The 15494-nt window shown below is 39.1% G+C and overlaps 1 protein-coding gene across 1 annotated transcript in view; it reads right to left on the minus strand.

Moving 5' to 3' along the window:
• LOC309973446 (ADP-ribose glycohydrolase MACROD2-like) overlaps positions 1-8890 on the minus strand; it is a 650126-nt gene extending 641236 nt beyond the window's left edge. Inside the window, exons 1-2 of the mRNA XM_082857725.1 lie at positions 8642-8890; positions 2731-2847 (exon numbers count right to left, since the gene is read on the minus strand). Coding sequence (XP_082713851.1) covers positions 2731-2847; positions 8642-8687 — 163 coding nt within the window. The 5' untranslated portion in view covers positions 8688-8890. The remainder of the gene's footprint in view (positions 1-2730; positions 2848-8641) is intronic.
• Positions 8891-15494: the final 6604 nt, after the last annotated feature.

Consider the following 15494-nt stretch of genomic DNA (forward strand, 5'->3'; position numbering starts at 1 on the left):
TAGTAAATCAAAATAAAAATATTATCTACTTGCTTCCTCTTTTCTGCACATTGATTTTTATATTATTTGGCAATTTTTGGTTTCCTTTTGTTAAGAAAACTTAAAATTAAAATTATGACAAATACATCTGGCTACTACTCCTCTCATTATTATTTAACTTTGTTACAATAAAATAACAAGAAGCATTTAATTAAAGTAAAAGAAAACTGAGCAAAGTTAAGAAAAAAACTTATTAAACAATAGCTTGAGAACGTTCCATGTAATCATGAATATCAAGGCCATGACACATGGCCTTCTATAAAAACATAGGTAATAATGATAAACTACTAAATTTAAAATAGGCATGTTGTGCTAGCCCAATAAATAGTATTCCTTTCCTACAAATCAGAAACTATATGACACAGAATTATAAACAGACTTCTTCTAAAACTTAGTTTGAAATCTCATACTTAAAAGATTAAACTATTATAAATATCAATACCTATATATATATATATTTATAAGCAGTGGCTTAAACACTTAGAAATAAAATATAAAAATGTAACTTTACAATTGTCCTTTATCATTTTTTAAAGATTTATATTTTTAAAGGATATTTCAAACTAATAAAATACTAAAACTCTCTTGACTAATATTTTAGTGTAACTGAGCACTGGGTAGGTAATGCTGCAACAAAGCACTATGAAAGATACATATAACGCAAAGAAATTAACAGTTATTACTTATAGAATGAGTCATTCCATTTCATGAAAAAAAGAAGAGACCAGTCACCAATTTCTAGGTCACAACAGAGAGAAGCAAGTAACATTAGATGGAAATAAGACATTATTTAATAGAAACACAGTTTTGAGTACACCACCTAGTTCCTCATGAAGAACTTTCAAGTTCAAAAAAATATGAAGGAAAGAAACGAAATACAGAGAGCAGTTGTAAACCACTGTAAAGCTCATATTGGGAGAAAGGATTAAATATACAGACTCTTGTTAGGGAATAACAATGTGAGGTGTTACTCGATGTATCGTCTCTGATTAGGCAGAAATATTTTGGGCTGTGGCTATCTCTGAAAATATCCAACTCCGAATTCTCTAACCACCCAGTTCAACCCTACACTCCCACGTGCTGAATATTCAAATAGAAGCAACCAACATAAAAAGGCCAAGCCTCTACACAGAGGTGAGCAGACCCAACACTGGGCAATGCAGCCTGGGTATCACTATTGCTTTTTCAATTATTCTGGCAACAACAGAAATCTACCTCTATTTCAGGAGGCAAAATCTGTTAAAGAAGATCATCAGGTATTGCATCCTTAGAAAACTGACCACCTACAATAGCAATGAAGAAAGAAAATCAGATGAATGAAGCACAAGTGAAAGAGAGATTCACTTGCCACAAAAAGTGGAGCTGAAGTATTCAATATCAGCTTCTCATAAACAAAAGAATAAATAACAGACCCAACCATGAAGAGGCATATGGCCCTAGTTCAGTCAAGGCCCAGAGATCTGTCCTTTTGATTTATATTCTTTTCATTACACAGCACTACCTTCTCTCAATGATGTCTTAATTAGCCCATTATTAAAACAACTGCATTTACTGAAGACACTGGGCAAGCAGGTCAGATGAGTACATCCCAATCAGCTTGTTCAGTGACCCCAATAGAACCTGGGATACAGCCACTACCCCATTTGCCCAAGGTCACACATTTTTCCAGGCAGAGTTAGCTCTAAAAGAACTCAAAGGCTTTGCTTTCCCAGAAAAACAAAATTCCCTCTAAAGCCCAAACACTCAGATAAGCATGTTCTCTTCACAGACACCAAAGGCTAATTTGGCTGCTGTTTCCCACAGATTTTGTCCACAGGAATTCCACGCTAGTCTTCTTGTTCTGGGTCCATAGTATACTCTACAGTTCCACCAATCTAAGACCACAACCTGTGAAATTAGAATGTCCTCAGTCCCCTTCATAAAATTATCTTTCTTTTGAAACATTTATGTATTCTAAAAAGCACCCTGTTTCTTCTTAAATTTCACATTCAGACTATTAACACACCAATGAGTGTTCATTCAAAGATAACATATTAAACTTCTATTAAATCTATTATGTTGTTTTTATAACTGTTTCCATATACCTTTTCAATACTTAACAGTTCATTTATATGCTAACACATATATTTTCCGTCAAACTATCTAGAGTCTCATCAAACCATAAAAACTTTGAGAGTGAGTAAATTTTACCATACAAATACTTTACCAATAGCACATCATACAAAATATATACTCTTCTTTAAATTATGTGAAATGTTATTTGGTTTTTCTCTATCCTTCCTAATATACTATCTTTCAACTGTATCCAATCCTGAAAATAACTTGAAGAAATGCGATATATATGAACCAAATCAAAACAAACTCAAAAGGCCATCTCACTAAAGCAACATATCCCTAATATCATTTGCTCCAACAACTACTGCAGAATAGTTTTTTTAAAGTATCTATAAAAAAGTACATAATATAAATGTGGTATATCTCCAAACATGAATTATGTTAAAATAATTTCTTAAGTTTAAATAACACAGAGTAGATTGCTAAAAGCAATTAAATGACAACCAATTATTTCATATAGCAAAAATGACATCTCTTTATTAAATGCCAGGTATTCAATTCTATCAATAATTGTCCTGCAGAAGTCATAAATCAATGAGAACAGTATCTACTTGAAAAATGTTCTGAGAAACTTACCATCATTTTGACTCTTGCCCTTCATCTCCTCTTTCCATGATGGGATGGTGTTCAAGGGAACATAGTCCCTTAGGTATTCTTTGCGTCTCTCCTCTACGGTCATCTTCAGCAAACGTTCTTGCAAAATAAAAGCAGAATCTCCATTTGTATTTAACTTTTAAGTTCAGGAATTATTTTACAATTTAAATATTAACCACATTAAACTAACCAAAGAATTGGTGTGGCCTTGAAGAATACCAAAATCAAATCTAATGACTCCGTATTTGAGTGTTAAAAGGTGTCAAATTAATACTACATTAGTAGGGGGAAAAATAAGATCTAAGCCTGATGAGGAAGACGTTCTTGTGATAGTCCAAGAAAGAAGTAAACTCTTTTAAACATCTACTGACAGTCTACTATGTGCCAGGTGATATGTTTATACACTGCAGGTACAAAGGTGACCTTTAACTTTGAGGAGTTCACAAGACATAAGAGGATACGGATAAGATAAAAAATAATAGCTACATAAATACAAAATCCTAAGACAAATAAGTACAAATGCTAACAGCACAAGAAAAGCAGCCACCAAGATATTTACTTAATTCTACAATGCCATCAAAAATAAAAGTGCCCTTTCAATTAATAATACCATTGTGGAGGTGATATAAACAATACTTTAAGTATAAATCTTGATTATAAGATTAAAACATTTTAAACACTTTGAAGTAACAATAGTTGATGTTATTTATAAAGAACACACTGTGTGCCAGGTACTTCACATGTATAATTTTATTAAAATAATCTTCCCAACACTCAGCAAAACTGATAGTATTATTATCCTGATTTTGCAGATAGGGAAATGAAGCACATCAAAGTTCAGCAGTTTGTCCAAAGCAAGAGAGCTTTCCATTAAAATCCACTCAGATATCTCCATTGGTAAAAAACTATAGCCTATACCGTTAGACACCATACTGTACTACCTTCTCAAGAAAAGCTTCCCAAAGGAGGTGACATGTATGCTCGTTCCTGAAGGACAGGTAGAATTCTGCCATGAAGAGGTAAGAAATAAGGATATTTCAGACTAGTAGAGCAATGTAAACAAAGATAAGGAGATACGAATAGTTTAATGAAGCTGCAAGATATGTTACGAGGAGGGAAAGTGGCCACAGAATTGAAAAGTAACTAGAAACATAAATTAAAACGAAAATGTACAGGAATCTGTATACTATGCCAAGCCATTTAATCTTATTCTATAAAGTACACCACTAATAGTCAAAGTTGACTATTCATATCCTAGAAGGTACATAAAATGACCCACTAGGATACTGGGGGAAAAAACTAAAAAATTCTATTTATTTCGAACTTAAGGAAATAAATTAGATTTATTTACAAATAAATTAAGATTTTCTAATATTCAATATATAAACTGACACTGGCAACCTCACTCATTCTGTATGTCAGCTGTCATGTATCATATATTTACTTTACCAAAGATCGCCACAATGTAGAGCAATTGACAGTCATACTCTCACTCTCCAATTCTCTTTCAGCATATTACAAAGTATTGTAGTTTAGATGAATGGATTTAAGGACAGCATCTAGTTTTAGGTAATCTAACCCTCATAAAATAATCACTTTAAAAGATTCTTTCACAGAAATAAACTGCAGAAAGTATTAAGGTAAGCACAAGTGAAAAAATGTTGGGCAACCAACATTTCTCCCTGCTCCTAGAACTGGCTTTTCTTCAGCCACAATAGGAGACCAAAAAACAAGATTTTCATCAGATGTGATATATTCAAATCACAATACTACAATACTCAACACTATATTGAATTTAAGATGCCTAGACCATTCAAGTTGAAAACAAGAATCTGGAACTCAGGAAAGATCTAGCCTAGAGATTTGGAAATTATAACCTAAAATTCTAGGCCTACAGGAAATTCATTGGGGAGGGTAAGACAGGGGACCAAACCTCAAACAAACAACATTTAGGGAGTGAACACAAAGAGGGAAAAAAAATTAAATAAAACTTAGATGTCACTGAAGGTACAAGGTGAATCAGGGTCCCACTGAAGTGGAAACCAGCAGAGAAAAGAGTTTTAATGAGGAGAAAAGGGGAAATCTTGTCAATTGCTACAGAAAGATCAAAAAGAATGAAAATTAATAAGCCATGGGTTTTTATCAACTGGGTCAAGAACAACACTGAAAAGAGAACAAAATGGTTAACAGCTCTGTCTGGATTCTAACACCAAATCATGTAAATCTATGTGATCTTGTATTACTTAATCTCTCTATGGCTCAGTTTCTTTTTCAGGTAGTTGGTAGGTATTATTCCCAACTTACAGATGAGGCAACTAAGACAGAGAGGTTGAATAACTTACCTAAGGTTCCGCAGCTAGTAAGCAGTACAACTAGGATTCAAACCCAGGCAAAAGGTGTTATAAGTTCTTGACCTTAAAATACACTACCTCACAGGGTTGTTGTGAGAATTAAATGAGATAATCCAAGTAAGTTACTTAAAACAGTGCTGGGCACACAAACAGGACTCAAATAGTAACTATTTTTATATGAGTACCATCATCATTGTTATTACTGAATGATTTTAGGAACATTAGTTTCCTTGGAACATAACTTGAGATCCAGGAGATTTTGAGGGACTGAGGAAAATAAGGAAAGTGAGAACAGCAACTCCAAGGTGAAGCCCTGTGGAAGGAAGGCTACCTTCCTTGATCGTTGTTATAGGATGAGGAGAGGAACCCAAAGACACTGAGAAACTAAACATACCCAAAAGAGAATAAATGATAGTACAAGATCTCAAATAATACAGATGAGATAAAGGGCACACACAGAGGGGTTAATCCTTAGAAACAAAGATGAAAAGTGCTTCCTCTAAAAGAGGAAGAAAGCTGAAAGAACAACAGACATGTAAAGAAACAAAAGAGACTATGGAAAATGTTAGGGCTGTTCATGTTATATGACATGTATTTTCTCCGTGAATTAAAAGGCAATGTCATCTGTTTAGCATACGAACTTAAGGTCTTGATGGAATAGGAAACTTGAAGAGAATGGTAAATTTGAAATAATCACACGGAGGAGGAAAAGTGACGACTAGTGTTTACCAAAGCACTACTAAAAAAGCTCAGATCACTAATATGGAAATACAGCAATATCAACGATCAGGATGAAAGATATTACGGAGCAACTTGTATTTTCAGTGAGTCTCAGAAGTACATATGGGAATGCAACCTGGCCTCTGTCATTCCATTTACTTAAAAGTTTAAGTGTGGACACTTAGGAAAAAAAGAAGATGAATAATAAGACAATAAGATAAAACACTGAGAATTTAACTTTCAGTACTTGAAATGATAATACACATTGAGTGGTTCTGAACTAGGGCACAAAATATTAAATCAACACTGTTTATTTAACCTATGTGGACTTGAGAATTCCTTAGTTATTTATTTAAACGATGAAACATACTGGGGGACACAGTCATATACACAGTTTCTTCAGCTTTACACAAAACTTTTCCTTAAAGAATGTTTCACCTTTGCAGATGTGCTTAGTAGATGGTATACTGAGTTAAAATATATTTAAAGAATGCCTTGACATTTCAATGAGGTGGGTAAGCCTTCCTTTAGATTTAAATAACAGGTACAAAAATACGATACCACCCTCTCCAGTACAATTCAGAAAAAGGTCACGCTTTCCATCAGCTTCTTAATACTAACTACTGTCCTAGAAATCCTCACCTCCTTCTTGATGGTATAACATATGGGTTTATATATATATGTATGTATATGCATATATATATATGTTTATTGAAGTATAGTTGATTTACAATATTATACGTTACTAAATATTCCAAAAATAGATATCCTGATAAGACGCTGACACACTAAAAAGTCTTCAAGTCACAATAACTTTCTCTTTTAATGCAAAAATATGTCAGTTTTGGACAAGAGAAAATTTTACTTTGTTAACTGCCTTCTTTAATTGTGCATTTGCTTCTCTGTTTAGATAATATTAATTTGGTAATTTTTCCCCTATTATTAGAAGTAAAAGAAGAAAAAAAAATCAAGACATTAAAGTTTTAAAAATGCTTGCTTATGAAAGTCCAACAGTGTAGATGTTAAATGAAGGAATCATTGTAACATTGTTACTTTAGGAACATTATTATGACAGAAAAATATAATAGTTCTTAAGTAATCGCTATAATTTCATCAATTATTCATGTATTGAAAACAATCTCCATGTTTTCCACTATTTTGCCTTCATTATTATCAATAATACAAACCTAACATTTCAAGACCATCAATAAAAATGGGCATAAAAGATTTTTCAGTGTTTACAAGGTAAATCCTTGTTGAAACTCAAATAACTTCTATTGCGAAAACAAAGCAAAACTATTTTACGCTACTTTATATATCAGCCTATTATTCTCAACAGCATTTGATTTGCGGCACCAAAATTTAGTTCTATATATGTCCATAATCATTAAAACATAATTAAATGGCATAGTCTGTCAATATTTAAAGACCATTTTAATTGGGTCGTTCAGTTATGCTATGTTAAATCTTCCCAGTAGTTAACGTGAAAAAAAGTCCCTCCTCATCCCCTTCCTCATGCATTGTTTTAAGTAGGCCCCTACATAAAGGATTTTTTTCCCCATATTCATTCCCTTTCTTTCATCCACTGTTTGGCCTTATTTATAAAGACCAGCAGTTGCAATAAGAATCCACAGATTTTAAAGAACTATTATCAAGGAAATTAACTTTCACTCTAGTCACCCCTTTATCCTTGTTCTATAAAAAAGATGAGATACTTAGGAGAGATTTGCACTTCCCTCACTCGACCTCACTCCTGATACAGAGCAGTAGCAGTGCGAATACTTTTTACTACATTTCTGTACAATCAGCTGCTAAAGAATTTTTTTAAAAAAAGGAAAGAGAAAAGGAAGGAAGGAAGGGGAAAGAAGAAAGAAAGAAAGAAAAGAAAAGAAAAGAAAAACTACAGAGACTCAAGTTTTACCTTGGAATATTCCCTAACTATGATGCCAGAGAAAAACAGGGAGGGAGATGGATAAAAGAGGGTTGGGTCGCACACCTCTGCGTCTCATCGACATCAGCGTCACCGTCAACCTGGCTGATCTGGATAAACTTTGATCTGCACGAAACTCAGGGATGGGCTCATTCACAGAGAGCGACATCAGTCTCATACTCTTACTCGGAGCAACTTCAGACTATGAATGGGGATGGAATCTAGAGGAAGTCACTGCAGAGAAAAGCCCATTCAGACTTCTCTGACTGCACTTAGCCTCGCGGACAAGACCCACTCGTTTTAGGTTCCCCCAGAGATCCAGGTTTCAAAGTCACACTGCGGCGCAGAAACAGGGGCCCTGGCTGAACACCCGAAGGTGGGGACGCCCAGCCAGCGTATGGGCAGGAGACAGGGGACAGAGGAGAGGAGTGAACGTCTGAGGCTCGGCGGGCGCGGAGCAGCAGCAGCAGCTGCAGCCGCGGTGCCAGCTGGTGGGCACGTATTCGCGGGACACCCGGGCCGGGAGTCCGAAAGTCCCAGCTGGGGTCCGGGAACAGGGTGCGGGGGCCTGAACAAGTTGTACGGAGCCCGCGGGCCGCCGCGCGGCGGTCCGCACCGCTAGCGGGGCGAAGGTGACCGGGCGCGGCGGGCGGCAGAGAGGGGCGTGCGCCCACACGTGCGCTAGCGGCAGGTACCCGGGGGCGGCGCGTGCACGCCGGCGTGCGCGCGCGTACGCGCGTGTGTACACACGGACCCGCCAGGGAGGCGGCACCGGCCAGCCGGGCGCGAGGCGGGAGTGGGGCGGAGGGCGCCGCTGCACACACAGCCCTGACTCCCGCCCCCACCCCACCCCACCCCACCCCCGCCCCCCGGGACTCGACGGGCCGGTTACCTTTCTCCTCTCTCCACACCTTTTTCTTCTTGTTGCTGGGGTACATGTTGCTGTGGGGGTGGCTGGCTTTAAGCTGCAAGTTCCCCAGGCTCACGGGCAAACAGGGTGTATGCGGAGTGGGAGGGGTGGGAGGGGGCGCTCGGGAGGGAAAAAGTGGAAGAGGCTCCGGGTCCCGCGCCGCTCGCCGCTCTCCAGTCGCCGCCCTCCTCCCTCTGTACGCACTCGGTTCCGGCTCCCACCTGCCTCAGCCCCGCGGCAGCCACCACAGCAGCACCTCAGAGCCTGTCAACTAGGTCACGCCTCGCGCTAACCTAACACCCGCGCAGGCCCCGCCTCCCAGCCTCTAGCCAGCGCCGCCTCCCATTGGCTGCACCGCCCGCCGCTCTCCGCGTTCCAGCTGCCGCGCGCCCCGACTTCGGCCCCAAGGCGCACGCGCAGGCGCAGGCTCGGGCCCGACGCCGAGGACGTTGGGGAGCTGAAGGGGGCGGAGCCATGGCTCGAGGGGGCTGGAGGTGGCTCACGACTGGGGCGGGGCGTGGGGCGTGGGGCGGCCCCGCGGGAGCACTGTGAGGCGCTGGGCGCTTCCTTGCGGCTTCGCGGCGCTGCGAAAACCCGAGGGCGTGGCCTACTGGAAGGGCCAGGTGCGCCAGGTGATTGCGCGCTGACTGGGAAAAGCTGCCTCAGGGCCTGGAAGAAGTGGAAGTGGGAGGAGATGTAAGTCAACAAGAATTGTATACTTTCACTGTCACCGCCCCGTCTGGACGGATTTTACCGGATAATCTGAAGCTTTCCTCTTGGTGGGCAAATATAACCGAAAGAAGTGAAAGGATTAGGAAATGGTTCCAGACCATATACAATCAGCTCCTTGACCTTGTAGTAAAAATTATGTATTTCACTCGACTCCGGTGAAGTCTGGAAAGAACAAAAGTAAACTGAACTACTCAAGGGTTTAAGAACCGGGGAGTAGTGGGCAACCAGAACCTTATACTGGAAACGGAAAGAAGTCACATCAAAGCAAGTTCAAGTGGGTGTTAACCAGAGCCCGTCATCTTATCGGTTTTATTCCCCCAACAATTGCTTCAGTTAAGGCGCTAGTCTAAAGGGCTCGCTTGAATCTGGGCAATGCTAGTCTGCAGGTGATCTGAAAACCCGGCTCCGTTCTAGTCCACCATAGGAGTAGGGTGACCTAGAATTTAGAGGAAGTTTGGTAACCCCATCCCCAAATTTATGGTGTTTCTAAATATCACACAAGGCTGATTTGGTGGGTGTGGTGAATCCACATTTATTTGACAATTGGGGTGCTGTGTTATCTGTGTTGTACTTAAGCCAGGTGTGTAAGAGCAAATAATTATTTGGAACAGGTTTTTAATAATAAGAGGAAGAAAGGGGGGGCCCTTAAGAATTGTAAAGAATGAAATGTTTTGAGTAACAGGACACTCTCATGAGGATGATTAATAACAGTAAGATAATTTTGTTAATTTTGACATTGTTTCTGCTTCTGTTTTTCTTTTAATGCTGTGAAGTACATAAAAATTTGTTTGAGAGAAATAGGGAAAGCTTCAAGAAGGAAGTGACATTTGAGCTAATAATGAAAATATGCACTCATTTGTTGGCAGTGGAAATAAAAGCGGGACTCTAAGGCACATTACCAAGGTAGAATCAATAAAAATTAGTAATGAAATAGATTTGGGGAAGAGAATAAGAAAGAGAAAGAATCTAGGGTTTCACGGTATAGTTGAGGAAAATAGCAATATTAATAATATTTGGCAATACAGGAGCAGTTTCAGATTTCATGGGAAAGATATTGAGTCCTCAGTTAGAAATGCAAAATGCAATGTGTGCAGGAAAGTGCATTATACTTGGCACCTTCTCTTCTGTTACAACAGAGAAGCTGTTTCCACCCCAACCCAGAGCCAGTCCTTACACCTGTGCTTTCTTTCTTTTTTTTAATGTTTATTTATTTATTATTTTTGGCTGCGTTGGGTCTTTGTTGCTGTGCGTGGGCTTTCTCTAGTTGCGGCGAGCGGGGGCTACTCTTTGTTGCGGTGCGCAAGCTTCTCATTGCGGTTGCTTCTCTTCTTCTCATTGTTGCGCAAAGCTTCTCATTGCGGTTGCTTCTCTTCTTCTCAAGCGCTAGGCATGCGGGCTTCAGTAGTTGTGGCTCGCGGGCTCTAGAGCGCAGGCTCAGTAGTTGTGGTGCACGGGCTTGCAGTGGGATCTTCCCGGACCAGGGCTCAAACCCCTGTCCTCTGAATTGGCAGGCAGATTCTTAACCACTGCACCACCAGGGAAGTCTGCCACCTGTGCTTTCTTAGAAGAACTGCACTACTGATTATCCTTTATCTCATGTTGACTCAAAGAACTGGGACCATCCATCAACTTTTAAACTTTCTCAGGTTTCTCACATGTTAAAATAAATAAAATAAAAATAAATACAAATGCCTCCCGTGATCCCACACTCCTACTGCTAAGGGAAGTTACTTTCCAAAGTAACTTCCTCCTTTCCAAAATGTTGTGTCAATTTTCTTGTATCCCACTTTCTGCTCTTCAGTCCACTCTAATCTAGGTTCTATCCTATAAATAAACTTAAACGGCTGTTACTAAGGTAATCAATGGCCTTCATGTGATATTTGATGGACATTTTTCAATCTTTCTCTTACAAGATCTCTCAGCAGCATTTAATAGTATTAACCTCTTATTCCTCCTGACAGCATTCTTTTCCTTTAATTTTGTCAGCCTTTTGAGTTTCCTCCTGTCTGGTCATTTCTTTATAGCCTCCTTTGTTGGCCCATCTTACTTTTCAGCCATTACATTTAGGAGTTCATTCTTTGAATAATTTCATCCATATTCATGGCTTCATTTATAACTATAATTCTCAACCAGGGGCAATGCTGCCTCCCTTGGGGACATTGGCAATGTCTGGAGACATTTTTGGTTGTCACACCTGAGGGGAAAATGCTACTGGCATTGAGTGAATGTAAACCAAGGATTCTGCTAAGCATCCTACCATGCACAGGACAGTCCCCTGCAATAAAGAATGCCAATACCGTTGAGGTTGGAAAATCCTGAGTTACATCAATGACTCCCACATTTATTAACTACAGGAAAGTTTTCTTACCCCTCTGCCCTGAATCTAGAGTTATCTTGTCAAGTGTGATCAGGTCATTTTACTGTTGTAAATCATTCAGTGACTTTGTGGTGGACTTTACCATGGATTGAACTGAGTTCCCCCAAAATTCATACAGCTCACAATGTGCTTATATCTAGATATAGGGTCTTTAGGAGGTAATTATGGTTAACTGAGGTCATAAGGGTGGGGCCCTAATCCAGTAGGACTGTGGCCTTATAAAAAGGAGAAGAGTTCACACTCTCTCTCTCTCCCCTTCCCTCTGACTCCTGCATTCTAACTCCACTGTCCCCCATCATGTAAAGACCCAGTGAGAAGGCAGCCATCTGCAAACCAGGAAGAGAGCCTTCACAAGAAGCAGACCATGCTGTACCCTGATCATGGACTTCCAGCATCCAGAACTGTGAGAAAACTAACTTCTGTTGTTTAAGCCGCCCAGTGTGTGGTATTTTGTTATGGCAGCCCAAGATGACTAACACAGTCTTATAAAAACTGAATCATTTAGGAGTGACCATCACCTACCAATTCTGCTTTACCTTATACCATGCTCCACCCCCACCACCCATCTCTGATTCCAACCATAGCAGCCCTTAGAGCTTTTCAGTTCCTTGAACATGTCTTATTCTCACCACATGGCCTTTTCACATGTTTATCACTATACCTAGGACATGTTTTGCTTAGTTAACCCATTCTCATTCTTCAGAGTTTAGCTGGCAAAATTCACTCCCTGGCAAAGCCCTTCCTGATTCTGATCCCACCTGACCTCTACGTACAGCTTCCTCTTCTGTGTCCTTAGTACTCATTCATTTTCCTATAAAGCACTTTTTATACTTTTTAATTATACATTTATTTTTGTGATTATTTCATTAATATTTGCCTTTCACTCTAGACTTATAAACTCTCTGAGGACGGGAAATATATCTTGTTGCTCACCATCCACAGAAAATGCACAATACTTGGCACATAATAAAAATTTATTGAATAACTGAAAGTTAAGTGAGCATCCATAGAGAAATGCTGGCAAAACTAAGGAGGAGCACATGACACCAAAATGTGAGCCCCTAATTTAATGTGAAGACCAAGAGAGGAACTAACAAATAAAATTAATGAACACCTCAAAGAGTATTACCTTTCATCTTTAGCATATAGCAGATTTTCGACATGTAAATGAATGAGGCAGGGAGTGGTAGAAGAAGAATGAGAAGATGTGTTCAAAAGTGTAAAAAAGTAACTGCAATTCAATTTTCAGAGAAACCAATAATATGTTTTCAAGAAGATGTTTATGGTCAGAAATGTCAGATGTCTCACAGAGACCAAGTAGGATAAGAACTGAGAAAAGATAATTGGATTTATAGTCTATGTAAATTAGTGAAAATAAAAACAAGTAGTTGAAGAATAAGTGAGAGGCAACAAGCCAGAAGCAGTGATTAAGGAGTATTCTTTCAAGATGTTTAGAGGCTAAGGGATAAGTAGAAAAGATAGCAGTAGGAAGGATACGAGAGTCAAGGGAAAATTTTTCTAGGAGAGGTGGAATGAAGAGTTTTTAAATTAAGAAGAAGATTGGTACAAAAAGATTGAAACAAAAAGAGAGAGAGAGAAAAAGTTAGAAGAGAAAAGAACAAATGTTAGATAGAGTGAAGTACCAGAGAAAGTAAATGTGGAAAGAATCAAAAGTGAGAGAAGTTTGGATTTAGAATATAGGAAGTGCATTTCATCTTTTGGGATGAATTAGGAAAAAAAGAACAGATGGAGATTCAAAAATTTTTTTTAATAAAAAGGAAGGAAGTCGAGGTAAGATAGGTCAAATGGCCTCAGTTTCCATGAAAATAGGAAGCAAAATCATCTGCTGGAAGATGATGATAATTCTGGATCCAAATGGGGACTGGAAAAAAAAGGTTGTTTGAAGAATGTTTAATGGATGATATTAAGAGTTTAAATAAATTTTATTTAGATACTTTTTTGAAGTACAGCAGTTGGGCCAGTTCTATTTTGAAGTCTCTTGGTGAGAGGAAAAGATATTAGGGACACTGGTAGACTGAATAATGGTCCCAAAGATCTCCAGGACCTAATCTCTAGAACCTATGAATGTTACTTTATTTGGCAAAAGGAACTTTGCCAATATGACTGAGGATTTTGAGATCAGGAGATTATCTTGTATTTTGGTGGTGCCTAAATGTAATCGCAAGTGTCCTAAGAGGGAGACAGAAGGAGATTAAACCACAGAAGGGGAGAAGGCAAATGATGATTGTGCACAGATTAGAGTGATGTAGCCACAAATTGAGAAATGTGGGCAGCCACTAAAATCTGGATGATTCTAAGCAAGGAATGGATTCTCCCCTGGAGCCCCCAGAACCAATTAGATCTGCTCTTAATTTTAGTCCTGTAAGAATCCTTTTGGACTTCTGACCTCCAGAACTGTAAGACAATACATTTCTGGGGTTTTTTTCTGTTATTTTTAACCCACTAAATTTGTAGTAATTTGTCACAACAGCAATGAGAATACAGGGAGTAAACCTAAAAATTCAAGGCAATAAATACATCTGTTTCTGAAGTAATTACCTGAACACACTGTAAAAGTTAGATATATTTTAGGTATGATTTCTCTACTAACTCCATTCTTTGGGTATTGTTAATATTGCGATACTTTACCTAATATTCATTTTGATTTCTGGTCCTAGCCTTAAGGGTATTCATTCATAAAATGCCCATATATTTTAAGAGAGTAAAGAAGGCATTTTAAAACACCTTTTAATGAAAGTTTAATGAAACACCCTTTTTTTTTAACATCTTTATTGGAATATAATTGCTTTACAATGTTGTGTTAATTTCCCTTGTCTAACAAAGTGAATCAGCTATATGTATGCATATATCCCCATATCCCCTCCCTGTTGAGGCCCCTCCCTCCCACCCTCCCTATCCCACCCCTCTAGGTGGTCACAAAGCAGGGAGCTGATCTCCCTGTGCTATGCGCTTCTCACTAGCTATCTATTTTACACTTGGTAGCGTATATATGTCAATGCTATGCTCTCATTTTGTCCCAGCTTACCCTTCCCCCTCCCCTTGTCCTCAAGTCCATTCTCTATGCCTGAGTCTTTATTCCTGTCCTGCCCCTAGGTTTATCAGAACCATTTTTTTTTTTAGATTCCATATATATGTGTTAGCATATGGTATTTGTTTTTCTCTTTCAAAAATGTAATTGATGACTGGGATTTGTTTGTCTTGGTCCTAGTAAAATGTCAGCAGTTCCTTACCTGAACAGAGTATAAACATTTTCACCAAGATGGGGACCATAGCAGACTTGGTCCATATATTTCCTGTCCACCATAGCCTTGAGATCTTAGATTAAAGGATGATGTCAGGTTAGTTAATTGTGTTTTCACATAATTGCAGCTTGCATCTCTGGAGGTACCATAAAAATAAGAATTTCCAGCAACTCTGAACAGAATTCAGAGAGCAACTCCTACCTATTTCGAGACTACCACTTATCTCTCACCGGAGAAGTAAGAAACTAGATATGGTTCCTTCCCCACAGCCTGCTCTGTCCATCAGCTGCCTTCATTCCCCGTTGAAAGGAACTTCCTGGCCTGGCAGCTCATTGGCCCAAGAGTAAAGAAATTGTTGCTTAGCAACCAAGTCCTGACCCCTACAGACCTAAAAAGAGGAAGCTTGTGGACCAGCCACCTAGTTCTGCCTGTGTTACAGTAAGAAGGAGCTGCTTAGGTGAAA

Source organism: Leucopleurus acutus (genome assembly GCF_964270905.1).
Source record: "Leucopleurus acutus genome assembly, chromosome: 16".
Classification (NCBI taxonomy): Eukaryota; Metazoa; Chordata; class Mammalia; order Artiodactyla; family Delphinidae; genus Leucopleurus; species Leucopleurus acutus.